This window comes from Oculina patagonica, chromosome 4 (genome assembly GCF_052425735.1).
Source record: "Oculina patagonica isolate OP01 chromosome 4, crgOcupat, whole genome shotgun sequence".
Lineage (NCBI taxonomy): Eukaryota > Metazoa > Cnidaria > Anthozoa > Scleractinia > Oculinidae > Oculina > Oculina patagonica.
Genome location: NC_135761.1, coordinates 9,349,093 through 9,373,851, shown reverse-complemented (window position 1 = coordinate 9,373,851; position 24,759 = coordinate 9,349,093). Strand labels below are relative to the sequence as shown.

Below are 24,759 nucleotides of genomic sequence, written 5' to 3'. Positions count from 1 at the left end.
GGCATGCAACCCGTGCCAAGCGCGGGAAAACTTGCAACCCGCGCCAAGCGCGGGAAAACTTGCGAAGGCCAAGTCACCACTGGTTTTGCTTTTGCTCCTGATTGGTTGAAAAAAAGCACGTTTGTTCTGATTGGTTACATAGCTGCACGAGTCGCAAACACTCCGGACGGGTTGAACCTTATTGCTCTTTTATCGGAGATAGAAGTGATTAACTGCAGATATCAAAAACAGCTTTTCTGAGTAAAGGATTTAACAGCCGACGTACCTTTCGGGTATATCGTCAAAGTAAAATGTTATTTCAAGAAACGAAAAAAGAAATATCACCACACAAATCTATTCATAACTGACTCTTGAGAGTCATTTATTTACAAAAAAATAAAATTCATATTTATATATATTTTACGGTCTGAGGGACACATTTATATACCAAAAAATAAAATAAAATTCATTTTCATACGTATAACGGGCCAAGCTCTCAGCGTCAATACACGCTAAACAAGAAGGCCTATTCTACAACTCCTGCCTCGCAACGTTTATAGTTGTTAGAGTGGCGCGCGCGCAAGTGTTCTCGCACGAAAGCCCACAAGGACCAGGAGGACCACATGCAGTAACAAGTCTTGTCATTATAGCAGTATCCAAGTATAAAATCATTCTCAGTACAGTACTGGGAAGAAAAACTCCTAGCGATATTGCATCAAAAATGACATTTGTAGAAGTTTTACTCCGCTTTGAAGTACTTGAAGACCTGAAGAAAACAACAGAAATGAATTTAACTTTTACGTCATTCTTGAAATGAAAATTAAGGTCGGGTAAAATTGTCTGCAGCGAGCCAAAGTAACCCATACTGCCACAGCTTATCCCAGTTTCCATGGCATCAAGAGACTAGCAGTAGTAGAAATTTTCTACTCCCCCCCCCCCCCGATGGGTTGCTAGTCCATCGCAGGGGTACCCCCAGCATTAAATTCGCCGGTACCCATTTATACACCTGGGTGGAGAGAGGCAGTGCCAAAGAACACAACATCAATGACCGCAGCCAGGGCTCGAACCCAGACCGCTCAATCCAAATTCCAGCCCGCTTACCATTAGGCCACCGCGCCTCCCACTCTCCGAAAAATAGCGATAGGAAAAGCGTGCTACATCCTAAAGTAAGGAGGGTCGTTTCTTTAGGAACTAAACGTTAATAATACAAACCTTGATCTCCATATCCTCTGAGCCTGATAGCAGCAAATCTTTATGAATAACAACACAGTTGACACTTCCTTCGTGTCTTGAAAGCGTTTGCATTGGTAACATGGTATCCAGATTCCAGATCTGAAAAAAGTAGGAAAAAATTAGACTGAAGAGTCCAACAATGCCCTGTGCGTGTTTGTCGCGCGTGGATGTGTGAACCACGCGCGTGTGTGTAGGACGCGCGTGGGTGCGTGTCTTATGCCCGGGCCCGTGTTTCTGTGTCGCAGAGTAAGATTCAATGATCAGAGAATAAGTTTCATTTACTCATACCACGGCTCCTGAGCTCTTCGTGGTTAAATAAACTGTGTCTATGCCTGTCTACTTGATTGGTCAGTTGCTTACATATGCGGATCCATTCGTTATGTTCCCATTGCAATGGAATGTTATCACGTGACTGTACCTGCACCGTTGTGTCGTAGGAAGCCGAGAACAACAATTTTCCTGTCACTGCCGGGGCTAGTCCCGTGACTGTGCCAATGTGACCAACAAGAGCCTTGATGGACTGGTACGAGTTCACATCATACACGTGAATGTTCTGGTTGTACGTGCCTGTGGGAGGGAGGGTAGAGTGTTAAGGTGCTGAAAATTCATTTTTTTCGAATTTTGAAAGTAGTTTTAAGGGGGAAATCGCGTCTTTAGAAAGGAAAGATAGAGTTGCAACTCACAAAGGGGTTGCTAGCCAATATTCTAGCTAGTGGCAGACGCCAGGTCGCTGTGACAGATGCCTTTATAGTTCTTGGGTATCAAGGGTGCGGCCTATTTACCTTATTATAGGAAATTAACGATACATGTAATTAACGCGAATTTCAAAAACTCGCGTTAATTTCATGTACCTTAATTTACGTCATTGTTTATTAAAATTATACTATTTTACAGCATTGTTTTTTTTAAGACACCTTGCTGGCAAAGTTATGTTTTCACGTCATCTATTTCTCCGTCAAAGCTGGAGGAATAACAGAGGCAGTACTAGTGGATAGCGCCAGGATGAGATGTATTCCATCCCTGGACACATGTACATTCATTGAATATATTAGTCACTATTTGACCTGTTTAAATCAGGTTAAATCCTCAAGTTCTGTTGTTGGACGTTGTTGTTTTGTCTTTAAAATAGCGCAGGTTGCTATAAAAATTACTACACATCAAGCACACACCACACGAGAATTCGCGTCAAATAAATACATGTAAACATAAATTTTCGACAATTCGCGTTAATTTTATTACGCGCACATTTTGTTCGCGTTGTTAAAATGCTTCGTTATATTCCTATAATAAGGTAACATAAAACTTACCGACAATGATAAAATGCCTCGTGACAGCTAACGAGTAAACAGATCCAAGGGAATGATCGATTGTTCCTCTGAGACCAAATGAGCCAGTGGCATCCCAAATGTGGACCACATTGTGAGATCCACTGAAAAGCTTCTCCTACAACCAAGATAAGACAAGAGCAAAAAGTGAAACGAGATGATAGAACAAACCAGTACTCAGGGTCGTAACCAGGTATATTTTTTCATTGCTGATCCCAAATTTTAGCTCTAAATTTTGATTCCTGATCCCCAAAATGTGGCAACATTTGATCCCTGATTCCATTCTGATCCCATCTGATTGGCCGATCCGGATCCCATGACTTGTGACCCGGGATCCTGGGTCCATGATCCCGATCCCGAGGCTGTGATCCCGATCCCAAGGCTGTGATCCCTGATCCCATATACATGGTTACGACCCTGAGTACTGAAACTCGACTTGCTGGCGGTTTTTTCATTTTTTTTTCATTCACTTTGTAATTGGAAACAGCTAGGATATAATGTAAAGGGCATATTCCTTGTTACTATAATCAAACCCATCAAAATGTTTGACTGACAGTTGCTGATGTTGATTTGTAACAGAAAATGTAGACAAATCTATCAGTGATCTATAGCTTTGTAAAATGCCTTTTAAAACGCCATTCAATGGAATAATGAGGTCCTTTAAAGCTTTTGTCAAAGAGTTCACTTTACCCACGGTTTTGAAGCCATTTTTTGCTTCACTTTGGTGTATTGTTTTTAGGATGCTTTTCTTTTTCTACCTTTGAAACTATTGTTGTTATTTTTTCTAGGGCCTATTTTTTGAAAGAATAATAAGAATAGTGAAATCAGCGACTTTTTTTCCAACGTTCACCATGTAATTTTCACGGAAAGTAATTTATAACACTTACTCTTTTAGTGTCTAAGGCCAGTGCTCTGACCCAGTGGTGAAGATCTTCCATTTCGTGTACTTCTTGAAGAGTAGATGCATCCCACACCTTAGTATAAACAGAGAATAATACAAGGCCGTGAGTAGATATGAAATTTCTCTAACTCGATATGGTATATTGCAATTCCTGCGTTCTGATTGGTTAACAGGCAATGGTATATGAGCTCATATTCCATTGACCACAAGTATGGTAGCAAAAACACGTCTAACAGCTGGGGAGCTCAAATATTGCAATTCTTTGGGCGTTTTTAATAAAACAATTATTCCACTCGCGCTTGTTGGATATCAGATCGTTATAGCCAACTTGGCGCTACGCGTCTCACTGGCTATCTACCATCTCATATCCAACGCGCGCTCGTGGAATAATTGTTACATGTTAGTGGCGGATACAGGGGGAGAAAAATTGAGGCTCATGTGGGCAAAAAGGTGTTTCATTCAGGCAATTTTATAATCCGAGCCTTCACATTTTTTCTCCGGGGTCCGCCTTGTATGTAATTGCAAGTAATTGTTTGTAAATAGAGTACGTTGCTGTGATGAAGTAGAGGAAATAATTGCATTGTAAGAAACTTTCTCTGTGTATTGCAATTGAAAAAAGTACAATATGTTACCTTAATACAGGAATGAGAAGAGGTAAAAAGGTACTTTCCATTGTACACTATAGCACATATGATATTGTCATGAGCATTCTGAAAAAAAGAAAGGAATTTCAAGTAAATCAGAGTAACATCAGCAGAAAAGTCCTCGCCGAGAATTCCACTTACTAACTTACCTCTACTTTTTTATGCAAGGTTAAATTTTCTAAGTTCCACGAGATAATTGCTTGATCAGATCCTGCACTGTATAGTTTTCCACCTCCAACACACATGGTGTGAATCTTGAGAAAAAGGAGAAAAACATATTAATTTAATGTTACAAATCAAATGAAACCAATTAAAGAAAGGAGGGAGATTGCCAAGTGTAACTCATCCACCTTCCAAAAAAGCCCAAAATCAGGGTTGGGTGCGTGAGAGGCGGTATTCGCATATAAAAGTAATGAATGATGTTTACTGTATGCTCACTGGACTTCTTTTTTAGGAAAACCCCCAAAAAGTGCCTCCATAAACAGGACGAAAGATGGCTGGTGAGAGCGCTCACCTCCCACCAATAAATTATTGATTTGGCCCATGTTTGATTCCTGGACCCTGTGTCATATTGGGTTTGAGTTTGTGGTTGGTTCATGTACTTTCCCTGAGGGTTTTTCTCTGGGCTCTCCCGTTTTCCTCCCTCCACAACAACCAATACTTCAATTTGATTAGGAACAGTGGATAGAAGAACTACTCTGTGGAAATACCACTGCAAATTGCCATTTATTTATTTACACATTCAGTGTGAAAAGAGATTCCATCCCACCCTTTCCACACAGTTAATAAGCAATAATGCTCCCTCAGGAATAAAAGGCTCCATATATAAGTTATTAAGCCCTCTATAACTCACATCATTAGTGTGACCCTCAAGGACCTCAGTACATCTTGCCAGTCGCACGTTCTCCATGTTCCAAACCTTTATAACTTTATCTCCCCCAGCACTGAAAAGACGATGACCTTTGGTGACCATTGACCAGATGGTTCCACGGTGGCCCCTGAAAAAAGGAGAAATAGATATTTTATTTGATATTTTCAATTCCAAAATAGTCCAGTATTTACCTAGTCATCTTGACATTGTATTTGTACTGTTGCCCTCTCAGAGGACGTACAGTTGGCCTTAAAGGGTTGGACAGTAATGGGACGCCAAACCAAAGGCCCTGGACGTTGTCCACATCTATTTTTCGCATTATTGGACAAGACACTAATTCTCAGAGACTCTCTCATCCAGGTGTTTTAAAGAGTACATTAGTGTAGTGCTCTCTCATTAGCTTGTAATTCTAGTGATCCTCTTGTGTAGCAGTTGCTATTGCTTTTGGGGCTAGGGGCATTGTTCCTGTTTTATGTTCTGTTGTTCTCTTGAAGGGTATCTAGCCATTCGTGTGAGACCTGAGGGCAGCTGCTACCCGACCCAAAGAGTAAGGGCAGATTTTTACAGTATATCTTTTTTTTCTTACAGCTGTAGCCATCCACACCCGGGGGGGGGGGGGGGGGACTCCCATATCAAAGTGACGGGGATGCTCGTCGTCTCGCTAAGGGGTATAAATGTCGGACTTTGGGTCTCGCTTAGGGTGTTGTGGGGAAAATGGCAATATTTTTAGCCGCCAGGGTCTCGTTTAGGGTCGCACCCGAAGAAAAATACAAATATAAGTTCTTTTTTCCAAATTTTGGTATCTTTTAGGGGTGTTAAAAAGCTTAAGCCACGCCCAAATTGGTCTCTTTTAGGGGTTCTTTTAAAAATTTCCGACGAGCATCCCCGTCCCTTTAATATGGGAGTCCCCCTCCCCCGGGCATCCACACAATATACTTCTTTTAAATCAAAACTACAAACTGCTCACAATAATTACTACTGTCACCAGAAAGTCGTGTAGGTGAATTTTGCATGTGATAATATATTGTAGGTTACAAAAAAATCCCACTGTCCAAATTAAAGTCTGTGTTTGAGCCTAGTGGCCCATCAGGCCGAACCTTATCCTGGTTTTCATAGCATGAAGTGACCAGGAGTATTTCTACTCCCCCCGAGCCTGGAGGGATGCTAGTCTACTGCAGGGTTGCCCCCAGTAAATTTGCCAGCACCCACACCCTCCAGTTTACTTATTTCCTTAGTGGCCAGTTGGCCACCAACTACTCAAGTTTTGGTTGCCAGTGAAAAATTTTAGTCACCAAATTAAGCTGATGCTTTCACTCATTCCTCTCAATTGTCGCCAGGCTGGGACCTTGGTTCAAATTCAGTCGCCGCTCTAAAATTTTAGTACCATGGCGCTAAATGCTAACTAGGGTTGACTATTTATACACCTGGGGGAGAGAGACACTATCAGAGTATAGTGTCTTGACCACAAACATATGCAGTGCCCTGGCAGGACTAAACCACACTCTCAATCCGAACTAACACTACCATTAGGCCACTAACATCCCATAATAATGGCAATCAGTAAAATATTATTTCCTGGTTGGACTGAAAGGTAAAGTCTGCTTCGAGCCTAGTGGCCAGAATACTAGTTTGACTAATCTTTGCTTCTAAAACCTTCAAAATACGAAAAGAAGTTGTATTGCTACAATCCATCCTTTTGTTTTGCCCAAAATGATTCTATCCATCGGAAAACTTGCAGGTTTGAAGCTGCCCTAGAATCCTCTGCAAACCTTGAGTCAAATCAAACGCTCCTATTGATTTTACAATCTGGCGACTACAAATTTGCATTTGGCGACTAGTATTTCGTACTTGTCACCAAATGGCGACCTGAGGATTTTTTTAATTTCGAGCCCTGTCAAACTCAGACCGGCTCAATCCAGAGACCAGCACACTTACTATTAGGCCACCGCACATCCCATAATAAAGCAATCAGTAAAATATTATTTCCACAGTTGGACTGAAAGGTTTACTAAAAAGTTTATCAATACTGTACTATACCTCAAAGTACCGATGCATTTTAAGACGCAAGGTATACTCCAAATATCTTGCTGTGAAGACACCACAGGGGAATTCTTAAGTCTAACCAGCGATCTATGTGCGTGTGAATAAGATAGGGTATCATCAGGGCTGGTACTTTGAGAGCTGTTGATTGTTTCTGGGATGGAAGTCACTGACATCTCACGATATAGTGACGATCGCTTCAGAATGATGGTAAGCTGTTCCACTTGGAATACCAGGTCTTCTACTGTCTCGGACAATCTGGAAATAGTACTGTTATAAAATAAAGAGGGTCAGTAATATTTGGATTGGCCAATCAAAAATCAATTAAAATTACAAAACAAATATATCGAGACAATAAATCTACGCAATAACTGTATTTTTGAAAGAACATATACCGCTTTTAAACTCGTCAGTGGATTGTCAGTGGCCATCAGTTGTTATTAAGAGGTACTGGTAAGACTATAAATGTCAGGTGCAACCCTCTGTGACGTTTCGGGTGGGGATGTTATGCCTGCCAACTTTTTTGGGTTAAAGGCGTGGTTCCTGAGTGCTAGGATTTCCCGAGATGCCTTTTCCAGTTCCCAAAGATGTCTGGTTTCCGGTCTGCTTCGCCACACGTCCCAAGCTTGTTTTGCTATGACACATTCTCACTTTTCTATCAACTCTGAGATTTCGGGGTGTTCGTTTCTCAGTCATTGGTTTCTTTTTCTTGTTTGGTTCACTTTTTTGAAGTGTGCAATTTATGGTTGTATTCTCACATTTTTCGATGGATGGAAATTGGTTCGTAAGCGTGAGTTGGCGTGAGATCGAAGTTTTCAACTCGCAGGCTGAGACTCACGCCTAAGGAGTGAGAGTTGACAGGTATAGGATGTGTCACTGGGACTCTGAAACCTCTCCCCTAGACTATGCTCAGCTGCATTTTGCAACCCTTTTCCAGTCTATTGCTGGGTTACCCCCCCCCCCCCCAGCATTTAATTTGCGGCTACAACCCTCCAAGTTAAGACCATTTTAGTCGCCATGGCGACTAAAATTTTGGAGCTGGCGACCAAATTGGAACTGAGTCGCCAGCCTGGCGACTAAAATAAGGAGAAGGATTGAAAGCATGGCTTAATTTAGCGACTAAAGTTTTCACTGGCGACCAAACTTGAGCAGTCGGTGGCCAAATGGCTACTAAGCAAAAAAATAAAAAAAATAAAAAATAAACTTGGAGGGTGCAACTGGGTGCAGGGAAGCATTGTGAGAGTAATTAAGATGGATTCCGCTGAAAGTTCGAGCAATGAGTGCAAAATTAAGTACCAAAAATCTACTTATAGTTCGTTAACATTTTGTATACTATTTGAAACATCTCACTGAAATTCATTTGTCTTAGTGACCCCATGATAAAACTCTAAAGCGTTCTTGAGAAAATTAAAGTCAAACCTCGTAAAAATGATTAAAATACGCGCCATTTTATTTTAAAGTGGCCCGAAACGTCCGTTTTAACTGAAATGTAGATCATTTCAAATCCATTTTTCTCTGGCGGGGTCAGCTTGAGATCTAAAGTTTTAGTAGGTTTTTGTTAGCTGATGTGCTCAAACTGTTACCATGCTATGAGATCTCCTTGGTGACTTTATTTTTCCTGTATTGCTCCGGCCTCTTGTGTCTGCTCAGCACACACATTGCCCCCCAGGGCTAAACCCAGTTATGTTTGATCTGCAGTCCAGTGCGTAGGCCACTGCACCTCCTACCTGGTAGACATATACTCCTCCCCTATTATGTTGAGAGTGGGAGGCGCGGTGGCCTAATGGTTCCGCGCTCGCTCCGGTCGACGGCCCTGGTTCGGGCCTGGCCGGGGCTCTGCGTTGTGTTCTTGGGCAGACCTTTCTCTCCTCCTCTCTCCACCCAGGTGTATTGGGTACCGCGAATAACTGCTGGGGGGTCCCTCGATGGACTGCATCCCATCCGGGGGGTGCATCTCCTGTCGCTATGCTACAGACCGGGATGCTCCGGCTGTTGAGCCTCATGGCTCAGACACAGACTTCTATAAATGTTGAGACATCTCCCTTTGATGGATTACTACTGTGTCTGCTTTCTCAAGGTTGCTCTCCAATTCTCTTTGTCAGAGGGTATTCTTCTCCCAGTTAATAACAATTAATATCCAGAAACAAAGACTGACACAGCATTTATTATATGGACATGTACCTGTTACATTGTTCAACCTGTGTCACCAATGCATCTTGGTTGTTTTCTAGCCATGTAACTCTCTCTGAAAGAACGTTTACTGAAGTTCTCAGCTCTTCAGAAGACTGGTGTAATAAAGATAAATAGAGTTGTAAATTCTAAATATTTTGCAAGATTTGTGACTAAGTATCAGGCAATATTCTGCATGATTGTATAGGGTAATAAAGAAATAAAAAATGCACCCGAGTTCATTGTTGAGTTATATAAGCATGCAGGAATTTAGAGAAGTGCACCTTGTGCTTCTCGCACTTCTCGAGTGTTCTTAAAAATTCTTATATAAGTGCTGATATAACTCAACAATGTACAAGGAGAAAGTTTTTTATTTCTTTTATAAATTTTTAAGAAGTTATGTACGCTTAAACTTGTGACGCAAGCCCTGTGCATTATAACTTGATAAAGCATGCATGTGATGTAAGCCACCTGCTTTTTGGAGCTATAAATATGAAGTCGAGCTGACCAATCATAGCGTGCCCAACTCCTCAAACATTTTTAATTATAAAAAAATATTTATAGTAAAGCTCTTCTGTTCTCTTAATGAGAACTATAGATATTATTATGATTGACTTGTTCATACCGCAGAATGGAGAGCTTGACACTTTGGCGGTTCTGCACTGTTTTGATGTTTGCATGTTTTCCCATGCTCTTCTACATTCAACTTTGTACCAACATATTCACAGCCTAAAAAAACATGATCAATGTCATGAAATATTTAGTACCTAATATTTTAAAAGTGTACAATGATCAATTAATGTCCAGCCCTAGATACAGTATATGTAATATTCACAACACAAGCTAAAAATACTCAAGGTAGGAATTTTTTCTGTTGATGCGTTGATTCATATTAGAGGTTGCCTCAGAGGTTGCCTCAGGCTGTCTTTGACAGCTCTTTGCTACTATTAGTGTGCGACAAATGCAGTCTACATTTTTTGCACACTGCTTTGCTACATAATAAAAGCTACCTTTAAATTAACATAATCAAAACCAATAACATCTCCTCCAGATATATAAGTGCACCTATCAATGGTTAGCCCCAAGATAGGAGGGGGGACCCACAGGAATTTCACTTATCCTAGCTCTACCTGGGTAGGGATTTCGACATCCACAACAGTCCCCTCGGTAAAAATTTTTATTTAGTCCCCACCTTGGAAAGTGAAGGGGGCCTGGCCAAGGGTACATTTAACTCTCAGTGGAGACCCCGGGGCGGGGGGGGGGCCTTCCTTTGGGCTTGGGGAGTGCCCTGGGGTCGCCGCTGGCTGCTGGGTCGCCTCTGGGTGCTGGGTCACCTTTCCGTGGGTCCTGTGCGGTTCGCCGAGTCGTCTGTGTCTGCCGGTCGGCTCCCAGAGTACGGTCTTTTCCGGACTGTGGGGTATTTTGGCCATGTTGACTTATGGGGTAGGGGTTCTGGGGCCGTGGCACATCCCCGCTCGTCCCCCTCCCTGGGGTGGAGACCCAAGGGTGGGGAGGTTGACATTTGAAAACCTGAAGATGTCAAATTCCCCTGGGGTTGCCCATATCCACCATCCTTAGGCAAACCATTGATAGGTGCATAATATACCCTATCAAGATGCTTTCGAAACCCTTTTAGATATTTCAAGTGTTACCTACTCCCCTGAGGTACCTGTGTCTAGTTTTCCTTTTTCCTTTAGGAGAAGTCCTGGGAAGAAGTGTTGATTTTCTTAGTATTCCCTGATTTACCATCTTTCTTTATTTATCTCCCTGAGATATATATAGTACTGTAACAGATTTATTAAGCACTGCGGCACTTATTTAATTTTCCCTGCTTAATGTGCAGCTCTTATTTAAACGCAACGCTTATTTTAACTACCGGTAAAACACTGAAGAGAATACAGTCAACTTTCGCCTTGCAGACACCCCGCTATTGCAGACACTCACTATTACAGACAAAATCCAGATCCCCGGCAAAAGAGGTTTGACTGGAAATGACTCCCGCTATTATGGACTCTCGCTATAACAGACAGTAAACAACGTCCCGAGCATGTCGGCTTTAACGATTATTGACTGTATAGAGAGAATTGAGTGAGGTGCCTACTAGGCATGCACAATTTAATATAAAATTATTTCAATGAAAATTATACAAGAGGTAACATGAACACAGTTTCACAGTCTCTTTGTAAATACCCAAATTAGCGTTACGGCGCTTATTCGAGGGCGGCACCTATTAATTTATTTTCAGTAAAGGTGCAGTGCTTATTCAAATAGTGGCGCTTAATCGATCATTTACAGTAAATCACTGGGATATTCCATCCCTCTGAGCCTCACAAATAAAAAACTTCATTTTAAAAAGTCTACTTCCTCTCATTTCAGGTGATGGTCAATCAGAGCAGAAAAAATGCTCATCATCACAGTCAAGAAGCTTTCAGTGGTTTTCAAAAAAGCAGCATGACAGTGGTAAAACGGCAGATTTACAGAAATAAGAAGCCTTTTGTCATGTATAATTAATAAACTGCTAAATTTTGATGAATAGATCAGAGCCACTGGAACTGAATTAAATTTTAATTACGTTTGTATTTAAACATACCTTGAAGAATAATATTAAAAAGCTAAAACGATCACATACCCTTAACACTAAAATGACAACGGTACTGGGCGCAAACCATTAGATGTTCCTCCAAACCCTTTCGACGAAATTTTCCACACTGATTTGAGCTGTTTGGACATGGCACTAGAGCGAAGCTACATTCCTCTTCGTGCTCGCTTCGCCGACCAAATGAAATTCTTTCTTGACAACCGGTAGTGTCTATTTCAAAGTCTTCTTCGGAATCAGATCGTGTTAAACCATGTCTACAGTGGATCAGTAAGTCTTCAATCTGCCCTTTCACTGCTAAATTCGAAACTAAATGGAGCCGTTGTAAAATCGTTCCATCCAGAGGGCATTTTGTCGCTGAATTTCCGGTGATTGATACGCCATTTCGAATGCAGTTTCTGCAAAATGTATGTCCACATTGAGTTGAAATAACAGGATCTTTAAAAAGTTCCCTGCATATGGGGCATTTCAGTAACTCAGAAGGTTGAACAACAAACTTTGTGGGCAGCATATTTACAAATATCGGACCGAAAACAACTTTGACATGCTTTGACATCCCACAAATTTCGTTCCTGCTTTCATGACGAGGTATTTGTTACTGTAGTTCCCCGCTGACTGAAACTGTAGGCGCAGAAATTATTGTGCAAACACTTGTAAACTACTCGTGTTTGTACACTGTACTCTTTGCAAAGATGCATGCTGTTCTAATATATTTTTCTACCATTTTCCTCCAAATTCTAGCTTTAAAATATACATCACATGGAGCAACAGACGATCGCTTCCCAGAAGATATTCTTACGCCGTACAAAGATCACTACAGAACGAAACGAAATCACAGATATGTTCGGGACTGCCAGCCAGTTGAGTATGGAAACACCACTCATGAAACTTTTAATATTTCCACCCGTCTAAAACCGGGACAACCGTTCGTGCAAGTGCATAATTTATACCACGAATATACAAAGGATGGCAAAGAAATGAACGTTGTGGGACATGTTGTAACAATAGAAGACCCTTTTAGAACGTTTTCGGTTCTAGAACCGAAGGAAATCGGAGGCTGCAACGGATTTACGAGGGCTACCGTCGCAGAATCTGCTAAACAACGAAAATGCTGGGTAGCTGCAAATGCAGGATATTTTAGAACTAAAGATGGTAAGTGTTATGGAAATGTCTTCAGCGATGGACGAAAGGTTGTAGATTCAGGCGGTGTCCAAAATGCAAATTTCGGCATTCGAAAAGACGGTTCACTTGTTGTGGGGTATTTGTCCGAGGAAATGGTCGACCAAAAAGAGAATCCCTTTATTCAGCTCATTTCTGGAGTGTTTTGGATACTAAGGAATGGTACGATGTATATAAATGAAAGCAAGAAAGCAGAATGTCGCGAGACTGAGGAAACAGGTTCTTTAGACTTGTTTGCGGATGTTTTATCTGCGAGAACAGCGCTTGGACACGACAAACAAGGAAGGGTGGTGATTGTTCAGATTGATGGAAAAACTCATCACAGAGGGTAAGTACTGGAAGTCTTTACTATTATTTTCATCTTCTGATAAAATTTTGTAATTACATGAATTCCGTGAATAACGTGAATTTGTTTTGTGCATTGAACATTTGGAGTCTGATGATTATCATATGATCTGAGGAAATTCTTGTGACCCTTATCGGTTGCCATGGAGCTCCACATCCGCCTCTAATTTTTTTCATTAAGTTAATTTTGGATTAAATATAAATAAAAAATAAAAGAAAGAAAAATAAAAGAAAAAAGGGAAAATTAAGAGATGAAACAAAGGAATACCAAATAAATAACAAAATGCACCGGCAATGAGAGTAAAGGCAACTACTTGTTATGAGAAATGTAAAGGAGTGGTGAGGAGAATTTATATGCCAACATAAAGTGTAGGATTTCTAAAAGAAGACAAAAATATTTTTATTTAAAAGGGAAAGAGTGAAAAATTGTTGGTTCTTTACAAATAAGAAGATCAAAGGTATATAACTGTGGCAAAACTTACCTTTTACTGATCATGTAAACAACTGCAATCAGTGGCAGATCCAGTCCTTCAGATAAAGGGGGGGAGATCATCCAGACCCTAGAATAGGGGGGTTGCTCTCTCAAAAATAATTTTTCTTGGCCATTCGGGCCTCCATTTGTTCTAAAAATAAGTGGGGGCCCGGACCCCTCGGGCCCCTCCCCTAGATCCAGCGCAAGCAATATATATATAACAACAACAAGTTATATACAGTGGAACCCCGATATAACGATCCTTGGTATAGCGACTTTCCCGATATAACGATGGATATTCTATGTCCCAACAAAAGTTACAGTAAAATGTATGGGACGGTACCCCGATATAACGATCTTCGATATAACAATATTTCCGATATAACAATGAGAAATTATTTAGCAGACCGAACGTAAAATCCTCCCGATATAACGATATTATCAGTACACAGTCACAATTTATTTGCAAAACATCAAATTTAATGTTCTGATAACAGCTTTGTACGATGGTATACGAAAATGATACTGTGTTCTAAGCCTCTGTATCAAAATTATTCTCTTTATCCTCCTTTAATATGCAGTAAAAAGCACTTGTTAGGTTTACCCCGATATAACGAAATTTTCGGTTATTTATGGCCATATCGTTATATCGGGAGTTTTGATATAACGATTCCTCGATAGAACCATAAAATTTTACTGCTCCATTGGCATATTGTTATATCGGGGTTTCACTGTACACTGTAAATCATTGATTCAGAATTATTTTTAATTTATTGTTTGAAGTAGTTATTGAGAATAATATTGACTGCCTTATTTAAGGATCGATCTTTACAATTTTGCCAAAATCCTGTTGAAGCTTGGAGTGGTGAATGCTATAAACCTTGACGGCGGAGGTTCAGCCACAATGGTAGTAAATAACACTGTCGTTAACTACCCTTCAGATGGATGGTGAGTCAACCACTTATATATGCTACATCACAACACAGTGCAACAACCATGGTTTATAGCTGGCATTAAAGATGAATTCCAGTCCATACTGCGCAATCTCGGCTGCAATGTTTATGTGAGCCCACACGAAGGAATGTTTACAAGCAAAACTAAAAATTCCGCGACAAACTTACTTTTTTAGTGCAGAATGCACTATTGTGATGGTTTGGTGTGGTTGGCGTCTGCTAAACCCCTAAACCACTAAACCACTAAGCCGCTAACGCGGTGTAAACTTTTAATCACCAATTAATTAATTAATATCAATTAATTAATTATTCCTTGTGGAGGGGGTGGGGGTGGGGAGCACCTGACCGTACCCCTAGGTAAAACCTGGAGCACATCTACGTTACTTTCATATGAAGATCTCAAACGTATATATTTGTTTCAGAAAACCCTTTGCTCTCCTTGTGGTACTACTCAACGTAATTTACACCAAACGCATGCGCAGATTAGTCTACGTTGTTTTCTGGAACTATCATGAACATCGCTTGTATTGCGTGTTTGCGGTAGGCTTCCTGCAGACTTCTTGGCGCCAAGTAAAAACCGCAAATTAATTAAATTAGATTTTGAGACTTTAACAGCGCTTTCGTAATTAGGTATGCAAAAACTTGCACCGGGATTTTCGGCGTGAACACCTGATAACCAGGAAACAAATATCCTAGCTGTACTGCGTTTTAAAAAACCTGTCGAAAAATATGTTTTTTGATTAGATTTGTTTCTTTAGTTTTTGAGAATCGTCTTTCGTGCAGTCTAAACCGTAACTTAATTAAATTAAACAAATGTCATTGATGCCGCCGTAAAACAGACAAAAAACAAAAGTTTCATGTTATCGCATTTTCAAGGAAGACAAAAGTATTTTGTTACAAACGAACAAAAGTGTCGTGTTACGTTTGCAAAGATTAGCGTAAGGAACACCTGGGAAAGAATACAAGTAGCCTGTGAACAGTTTTTCCGAAAGTAAAATAAAGCAAATAAACACGAACATATATAAAACATCATACTTTCAATAAATTTGTTCCATATTGCATTCTGCACTTACCAAATCATCGAGATTTTTCTTCATAATTAACGCCAGATATCCTTGCAGAACAAATAATAACGAGTAGAGGAACCTTGACGCTATTTCAAACCGACGTTTCAGCTCATCGGAAATTCTTGAACGAAACGAACTGTAATGGTGGACTAAAAAACTTCATGTATGCTGTAACCGAAGTGTAACGTTTCAACAAATTCAAAACAAAAACAAAAACAAACCCTGAGTCTGCGCAGTACGGACTGGAAATCAGCTTTAAGTAGTAAAAACTCCAAACTGGTAACTCTGAGAAAAACTGATCTTGAAAGCTTTTTTGAGGGCCCCGAGGAAAAAAATGGGAAAAGGGATTTAGGCAAATTTTCACTGGGAAAATGGGATTTGGGTCACTGGGACTGGGAATCACAAACAAAAAACTATGGTACTGGGATTGGAATTTGGGATATTTGGGAAAACCATAGGTTGGGAAATGGGATTTGGGTAAAATTTGGACTGGAAAAATGGGATTTTTACCTCCTTCTGGACCCTCTTTTTTCATGCACCTTTTCTTTTGAACATCCCAATGAAACTTGCATAAAAATGTCAGGCAAAAAAAAACTGGCTAGGAAGTGAATTCTGTTCAAATAAATAATTTATGTGTTTAGTTGTTTTGGGTTATTTTTCGGTGTTTCAGCTGCTCCCTTGATCTGGCTCTGTAAAGAGCAAGACTTATTTACCGGTATTATTTTTGACCAATAATCCAAAAAACCCTAAATATACATTATTTTTGACATCTTTGTTCCAAGCAGTTGCTCATATTATAGGTTTAAGGAAGTCAATCAACACTGCTCTATTAAATTGAAAAATATTTTTATATTTATTTAATATACATCTTGTTATTTTCAGTGGTGAGTTCATATGTTCAAGGAAGGTGTCCACAGTTGTGTGTGCCCATGAGCCTGACTGTGTGCCCTTGGATTGTAATGGTCATGGACAGTGTTCGATGGGCCAGTGTCTTTGTGACAGTCAGTGGACTGGGGACTCTTGCAATGTTTTAAAATGTAAACAACACAACTGTTCTTCAAATGGACAATGCTCTGCTGAAGGTGAGACGTAGGCCAATACGGGAATTTTGTCTGCAATAATTATATTTTGTTGTTTATTTTTTTTTTTTTTTTTTTTTTTATTTAATTTTTTTTTTTTTATTTTTTTTTTTTTTTTTTTATTAAAATAAAAAAAAAAAAAAAAAAAAAAAAAAAAAAAAAAATATAAAAAAATTTGAACAAATGAAAAATTGAACCACAACATTTACAACCAGGAGAGCAAAAATTGCCTCATAATTTTTTGTGCCAACTGATAATGCAAAGGAGCTAACAACACAGTGTGTTGTAGCTTAAGTCACACTGGGAAACAGGCCCATACTGGTGAGACTAGCCTTAAGAAACCCACTTTGTGTAGGTGTATCAATGCCAGAATTATTACCAAGGCTTTAGTGGGGGGGATAGGGTCAGGTTTGAACCTCCCACCTTCCTTAGCGGTTCTCTCCTCTTTATTCCATATCCAGAAATATATTGCAAATATAGCAAACTGTTGTAAAATTTTTCTCGTTTTCTCTTGGTTGACCCCCCACGTTAGGAATCTTGCATCCTGCCCTTGCTTCTCCTGCTTCCCGCTCCTTTTCTCTTGGGCTCCCGCCTCCCTGTTCCCCTCCACACAATAGGTAAATAGAATGGAGTTTTTTTGAAATGATTATTCTTTTTACAGATGGTTGCTTTTGTTTTCCTGGTTGGAAAGGAGACAGATGTAGCGAAGGTGTGTGTCAGTGATCAAGTTTAAAGAAAAACTCATAATTAATATAATAATATTTAGTAATATTACATTTTGTCAAGTAAATTTTATGACAAACATTCAATCATGTATAATGTTTTAAACTCTGTACTTACTGGTATATGTTGTGTTGCTCTAGAAAATATCTATACTCTCTCCATCATTTAGTCAATTTAAGCTCGTTAAACCATTATTCTGATGTTTGAAAGGGTGTCTGAAGCCTAGCAAGAAGCAGAAAAGTTCAGCAGTAGTATGAACAGGAACCACAACAATATTAGATGTCAACGCTTATTCTTGTTTCCACTTTTTAACAGCTTGTCCTCCTGGGTTCTTTGGGTTGAACTGCAGCAGGGAGTGTCATTGTCAGAATGGTGGAGTTTGTGACGCAACGGACGGACACTGTACCTGCACTCCGGGATGGATGGGAACATTCTGTCAGCAGCGTAAGTGTATCTTTTTGAAAAATAGAAGCACAGGCGTAGTCACTGCTTAGCTTTGGGTTTTCTGACCTACAGAGCCTCTTTCTACTTACCACTGTAGCTGTCTAAGTTGAAAATGGCTATACAGTCAACTCTCTCTTAACAGACACCTCTATAAGACAGACACCTCTTTAAGATGGACACCTGGTGTTGGTCCCATCCCTGTCATTTCTCAGTAACTTTACTGTAAGTAAACTCCCTCTATAAGACGGACAGTTGGAGCTGGTCCCGGCGGTGTCCATTTTAGAGAGAGTTGACTGTATATGTGTACTTATTAAGCGACATGAGTTTTGATCTGGAAGGCCTTTTCTTTTAGACTTGGTTATTTCTTATTACTAAGTAATTGTTACGTTGCTTCTGACAATGTTTCAGGCTGTTTCCATGGTAGCTATGGGCAGAATTGTATGAAGGTTTGCAGATGTCCAAACACATGTGACTGTGATCCTGAAACTGGAGAGTGCCCCTCAGAAAACAACCGCGCCATGCTGAATGCAACTCAAAGATGTAAGTTGGCTCTTGGTTTAACACAATAATGCCCTTTAAAACAGTTAGTCACTGGTGTTGGCAGCTTGCATCAGGCTGGCACCCACAATCTCCTGCTTGAGGGGTACTGGTTGCGGTATGCCAGCAACTAGATCACAGCCCAGCACAGTCCCATCACAGAGTGGTGGAGAGGATACCTACCTCGGGGATGGGCGAGGTGGGAGGAACAAGACAAAATGGCTGACACCGCATGACAAGAAAATTCACCTCTTGATAAACAACACCAGGGGTCGACCCAGGGCTGCAGATTCTGTTGGGGCCCAGGCCCCTGCATGAGGGCCACCTCTCAGAAGCTTAAACCTGGTTAAATTAATAGCCACCGTAGTAATCACTACATTTTTCATCTTTTTAGGGCTGCAATGTGAATTGGATTCAAAGATGAAAAAAATCTCACTTAAGTCCACAGTGAATGTAAAACAATCTACCACTGAAAATGAAACAAACATGGAAAAAGAATTCAGGTAATTACAAATTTCATTCAGCACACTGATCATGTGGGCACATTAATCATGTGGACTGTGATTTGCCCAAAATTCCCAGAGGCATTATGAGTAACATTTATGTCCAGCTGACCTGCAAAACGAGGGCAACAGTTTGGCAAAATGAGTCAAAATACCTTTCATTAACTCTCAGCTTGGGACCCTACTTATTTAGGTTGTTGTTAGCTTCAATATTGATCAATCACAGTATACAAGCTGTTTGTGTGGTCTTATTTGTAGCTATAATCCAGCTCTAAATGTTTTCTCTGTTTATTTCTTTTCTTCTTTTGTAGTAAGCTGTTTGTATGGTTTGTGGCAGTTATCAGTCTTTGTGCGATCAGCTTATTAGCTAATCTAGTTCTGATATACCTGGCATGTAACCAAGCCACAAGGAAGGCTGTCTGGGCACACCGCAGAGGAGAACAAGAGCGTCTTTTTAGCGGTGATGATGATGACGATGCATTGTAGTATACTGCCAGTAACTAGCAGCATGTTGCGTCACGGCAGTTAGATAATCTCCAAGTTAATTAACCATTTCCTAAGTGGCAACTACCTATTCAGGCTAAGTTGCCAATGGGAAGTTTTGGTCCCCAAAATATTTAGTATTTGTAAATCTGCATTCCAAAAAGTGCAAATGAACAAAAGTAAAATAAAAAGATCAGTTTAAAAAACCCCAGAAATTTTGTGGTACTTTTCTGCAGTAGGTTTTAATAGCAGAACAATTAATTTTTCAGTCAAAGTGAATCCATAACAATAACAGAGCATTTTTCAGTTCGGGTGAAGGTTCGCTCAAGCTTTGGAGCAGTCATCTTGTGGTTGCCGGCCTGGTGACTTGCTCTTGCTCTACAATTTAGTCGCCAGTTTCAGAATTCTAGTCGCCATGGCGACTAAAATGGTCGCAACTTGGAGGGTTGTTTATAATAGATAATGAAAAAAGTGCTGTCCTGATTTCAAGCTGCATGGTCTAAACCCATAGTAATTGTACCTTAAAGACATGGAACTTAAATACTAGTTCTATATACTTTAAAAGAAATGTAATTTATATATTTTTAACTTTTCTAAGAATATACAGCTTTACCATTGGTGAGATGCAATGTAGGAAATAAAACATTAAATGTACTTCTCTCTACATTGGATGTAACTAAGGTATAGGTAGTTTAAAATTAATAAATTTAAATATAAATCCGTAAGAGGTATGATAAATTTATTATAGAATTATAGTTATTTAACTGCATTATATTTAAACAGAGCACCAAAGTACTTTTTGAAAATAAAAATGCAATCAAATGTAATCAATGCTCTCTTATCTTCAGTTTCTTTGGCTTCTAAAAGTATTAGTGGTGTGGCTAGTATTGTTAACCCTTGAAATGGATACTAGTCTACCCCAAGCATTTGTTAATTGTCAGGAAAGCCTGCCCAATGATTTACTCATACCCGTTTAGTGAAAAGAGGTGCTGTAAAGGTTAACTCTCTAATCCAAAGACCTATCTTGAAGAAAAATGATGGTGATCACTAGCCTCCTATGGGACCATTTTTTTTGGTTTGTCATGCAATCTTGTACACAATCTTGTGCGATGAGCCAAAACAGCGTCTGAAGAGGGCTACCACACCTCTCTCCCATGGTTGTTGGCTACCCTGTGGAAGTTTTGGTGTTAGTCACAATGTGTTGCCAAGTCAACAAATCCTGACTCCATTTCGGACAAAACATTCATGTTAGTGTAACTAAGGTGGTAAATCATGCTTTATCAAATCATATGTTTATTTGCCAATTGCTTCACTTTCTCTATTTTCTGTTTGAAGATGAAATGGCTAGGGCTTACCACAAGTTCCTTGAAATTATTCAAAAAGTTGCTTGAAATTTCTGAAAAAGGTGCTCCAAAATTGCTCCAAAAATCTTAAAAAGTTGCTTTTCATTAAAAAAGTTGCTCGAAAAGTGCCCCAAAAAATCCAAACACTGCTAATTATCAAGAACATTTCTCCAAATATATGCTCATTTCCCTTTGAGGGTAAGATATCGAAGCAGTTTCATGCAATGTCACTGCAACAGAAGTATTTAAATGACATTACAAGGATTTCTTTCACTGGGAAAAATCGTGAAGCCATCGTTGATGTCATGTTTGCTGAATAATTTTGTAATGTTTTAATAGGGAATGAGTCAAAACGTCTTCGGATGTTCCACAAAAATCTTGGCAAACTTCGTTCATCTTCAGAAACGTTTGTATGGCTGCCTCGTCCCCAGGCGCCGATTGGCCGAACGTTGAGGCGGTAAGGCGGGAAAACAGGGAGCGCGGGGATTGATGGTTAGGGAGCGAGTCCGCATCAGGCCCAGAACGCCAAGCGAACCGTGCACGTCAGTCCCACAACACCAAGCGAACCGTGCACGACCAAGGACGAGGACGCCTGGGGACGAGGCTGTTTGTATGGCCTTTGGACAACCATCAAGAAAATGCTCAAAATGCAACAAGCAGCTCTAAAGGAAAAAAGTTTCTCGAAATATGAAAAGTTGCCAAAAAGTTTCGAAAAGTTGCCGAGCAACTTGTGGGAAGCCCTAGAAGCGGCCAGATAAAAAGAGATATTTTTTAGTAAACACACTCAATGGTTTCTTTCAAGCCAGACAAAATTTCAGACTATGAACCACACCCAATTTTAGACCAAAACAGTTCAAAATCCATACCCTTTTGGGCAGCGCCCTAATGAGTACAGCTTGACCTCCTGGGAAGAACGTGCTCTGTGATAAAGATTACCATTGTAATTTGGAACACTAATGTGACCACCAACAAATGGTTGTGTTAATGGAGTAGGTTCATGTTGTACTAGAGTACTAAGTCCCTTTCAAATGGTGCTTAAAGAACCCTAGTCAGCCACGCCCTAGTTTTTGTTGACATATGGGATTTTTCTTGTATGTTTCATGCGGAGCATGTCTGAACAAAAGAGATAACTGTGAAACTGCTAAAGGCAATTAAACAAAACTGCCAGTAACACAAATTATTTGCGGCAATGCAATAAGATTTTCCTTCACCATAAAATTTTCATCAAAAATGGCATTGGCTGATTAGGGTCCTTTAATTTTACAATAATTACACTCCATTGACTCCTCTTCACATTTCAGCAATCACTACCGATGTATTTCATTGTAATGTTACACAATTTTTCATTTTAATAATCAATTTCTGTTTGCTTCGGTGATTTATCTTATCAGAAATTCTATGGTTGTGTTTCTTTGCTGATATTATTTTTTATATAATGTTACTCTTAGCAGAAAAAATCTTATGATATTGTTTAATGGGGGTGAGACATGTGAACACTTCTGACCAATAAAATGGCAGAAAAATTGTGTGCTGGATCTTTACAAAGACGGTGTAATCCCGGGTAGGGCACCATGTATATTTTTGGGTGGGGGTGTGCGGCTAGGAATTTGAAACCCTTACCCTATACCAGACCACATTCAGCTGATTTTGCAACCCTATTCTAGTCTAGACACCAAGAACGCCTACCCTACCTCAGACTTAAGAACTGTGTCAATATTAATGTTTTAATGGAAAACCATCTGTCAACAACGATGTCGCAATTATTTATTTTATTTACATTTAGGAAAGCCTCTTTCTCTTCTGAGTTTCTATTCTGATTCTGGACTTAGGGGACTGTCATACCACCGATCAGTTTCCCAGCAAATGCTACCCTTTTCGAGACCAAAACTTTCCGATTTCTATACCCTATCTCAGACTAAACTGCTTGAAAACCATACCCTTCACAGTGGCACATACCTATATAGCTCATATATTGGAGTGCCCCCCCCCCCAGGGGTGTTATGAGGAGGGAAGGCATCCTTTGGTACCTAGGGGTGCTGACAGTGGGGAATGAGGGAAAGAAGAAACAGCAGAAAAACTTGAAAAAGGAAAGTCTAGTAGAATGTGAAAAAGGGCTCTTCACTTTCTACTACACATTACTTTGACTATTTTTGTCACCATTATCACTATCACCATTACCATAATTGCACAAATGCTGGGGTTTTTTTCAGTATATATCCATATATAAATTTTATGTCTATATTTTGACAATACAAAAATTACACAATCATACAAAACACATGAACTTGGACAAGTAAATTGCCTTCCTAAATGTACTAAGCTAAAAATAGATCATTACTAAGAGGCCTTCCAAGGAGTAAAAGCAACAAGCGACATGACCCTGATTTCTGGCAAATACAGGAACATTTTAACGGCGACAAGCGACATCACATGGCACTGAAATGCGGCAGCAACACAGTACGACAGCAACACAATAGCGGGTAAAACAACAGCAACATTTACAGCTGTTGGCTAGGTGACATTTATATTGGTTCCCAGAAACATGCGACATTGCGACACGGCTACCCCCCCCCTTGGAAAGCCCCTACTATTAAAGTGACAAAATTACTATGATATTACACAAGATCTGATTGGTCAATTAAATTCTACACTACATTTACACTTTTGAAGTGAAGTGGCAGTACATAATAAGGACAAGAAATATCTTCACAACACAACATTTAGTTTGTAACAACAAAAATCGAACAAAGTCCTATTTTACTACAAATTATATCGATTTTTAAATTGCTGATGCAATTGTCTTTTGCGCCATTCGGTAATGCTTGCTCGTCGTAAACAAAGTGAATGTCTGCTTATTGAACACCTACGGTATTTCGTCTGAACGTTTCTGGCGTTAAAACAATCAAGGAGCCATCTGTAGACGCATCTGATCTCTCAAAAACGTCACCATTCTGTCCATGAGCTGTTGTCGAATTAACAAGCCAGGTCCTCCACTAAGGAAAGCCATAAGGGCCAAATAATCATCGATCCTCAAATTGTCTATGATATCTCTCATAGTATCATACAATAACTGTCTTTCGTGAGCATTCATGTCTTTGATAACTTGTGAAACAGGCTTGAAACTTCCAGAGCTCGAGTAAGCCAGCGCTCCGCCAACTGCGCCTCCGACAAGAAGTCCTGGCGGACCCGCAAGAAGGCCGCCGACCGTCGTGGTTATTCCCGCAATAACACCGCCATAAGCACTGCTTTTTAAGGTGACTTTGAGTTGATCTTCATCGGCCAAAATGGCCATAACACGCTGCAAATCAGTCGCAGTAATCGGCATGGTTGTTTACGGACCCTTTAGGGTGTAAAGCGAAAGCAACATTTCGCGGAAACTGAAATAGAACCTTCGAAAGATGCGGGTATTCCCCTTATTATTTTCGCGGCATGGTGCTGCCTCGATTTCAAGATGGCCTGGTTACGTTTCCAATGCAGGTGATGTAGGCCTGCAACGCGTACTAAAGTTGTGCAAGGGAGATTACACCACCACAACGCCGACAATGTCGATTAAAAAACAGATTTATATTCTACTTAGAAATTCATGAACTCTAGATCTTTTTAATCCAGACTGTTCAAGGCAGTTGTACCGACACGCTATTTGATCTCATACATTTACTGTAATTTTTAACGGCTGATCTCGGCTTGATTCAACTGATCGCGAGAAATGCGCCATAAAATACTAAATTTCGCATCTTTTGATCCCAAACTGTGATCTACTGTAAGCCAGATAAACAAAATTCACTTACCTTTAATCGTTTTTGTGCGTGTCTTTTGTGATTTGATGGGTTTTTGAGGCCGTTAATTCCTCGCTTGCTGTCGCCGCCCCCAACT

General features: G+C 40.0%; 3 protein-coding genes across 3 annotated transcripts; 1 reads left to right on the top strand and 2 right to left on the bottom strand.

Moving 5' to 3' along the window:
• Positions 1 to 336: 336 nt before the first annotated feature.
• Positions 337 to 12,303, bottom strand: LOC144649415 (E3 ubiquitin-protein ligase TRAF7-like). The gene is made up of 12 exons (XM_078508904.1): positions 11,792 to 12,303; positions 9,788 to 9,891; positions 9,175 to 9,278; positions 6,991 to 7,263; positions 4,936 to 5,080; positions 4,232 to 4,336; positions 4,071 to 4,148; positions 3,425 to 3,511; positions 2,520 to 2,655; positions 1,631 to 1,779; positions 1,192 to 1,311; positions 337 to 745 (listed from the first exon to the last, which is right to left on the bottom strand). Exons 1-12 carry the CDS (start codon positions 12,267 to 12,269, stop codon positions 719 to 721), a joined length of 1,806 nt encoding a protein of 601 aa, XP_078365030.1. The 5' UTR covers positions 12,270 to 12,303; the 3' UTR covers positions 337 to 718.
• Positions 12,304 to 12,424: 121 nt separating this feature from the next.
• On the top strand, positions 12,425 to 20,370 carry LOC144649417 (N-acetylglucosamine-1-phosphodiester alpha-N-acetylglucosaminidase-like). Its single transcript, XM_078508906.1, has 8 exons — positions 12,425 to 13,265; positions 14,574 to 14,702; positions 16,657 to 16,856; positions 17,515 to 17,562; positions 17,892 to 18,020; positions 18,429 to 18,560; positions 18,952 to 19,060; positions 19,372 to 20,370. The coding sequence occupies exons 1-8, from the start codon at positions 12,451 to 12,453 to the stop codon at positions 19,544 to 19,546; spliced, it is 1,737 nt and encodes a 578-aa protein (XP_078365032.1). The 5' UTR covers positions 12,425 to 12,450; the 3' UTR covers positions 19,547 to 20,370.
• A 2,226-nt stretch (positions 20,371 to 22,596) lies between these two features.
• Positions 22,597 to 24,311, bottom strand: LOC144649399 (protein C19orf12 homolog). The gene is made up of 2 exons (XM_078508884.1): positions 23,487 to 24,311; positions 22,597 to 23,232 (listed from the first exon to the last, which is right to left on the bottom strand). Exon 1 carries the CDS (start codon positions 24,209 to 24,211, stop codon positions 23,789 to 23,791), a length of 423 nt encoding a protein of 140 aa, XP_078365010.1. The 5' UTR covers positions 24,212 to 24,311; the 3' UTR covers positions 22,597 to 23,232; positions 23,487 to 23,788.
• Between the last annotated feature and the right edge of the window lie 448 nt (positions 24,312 to 24,759).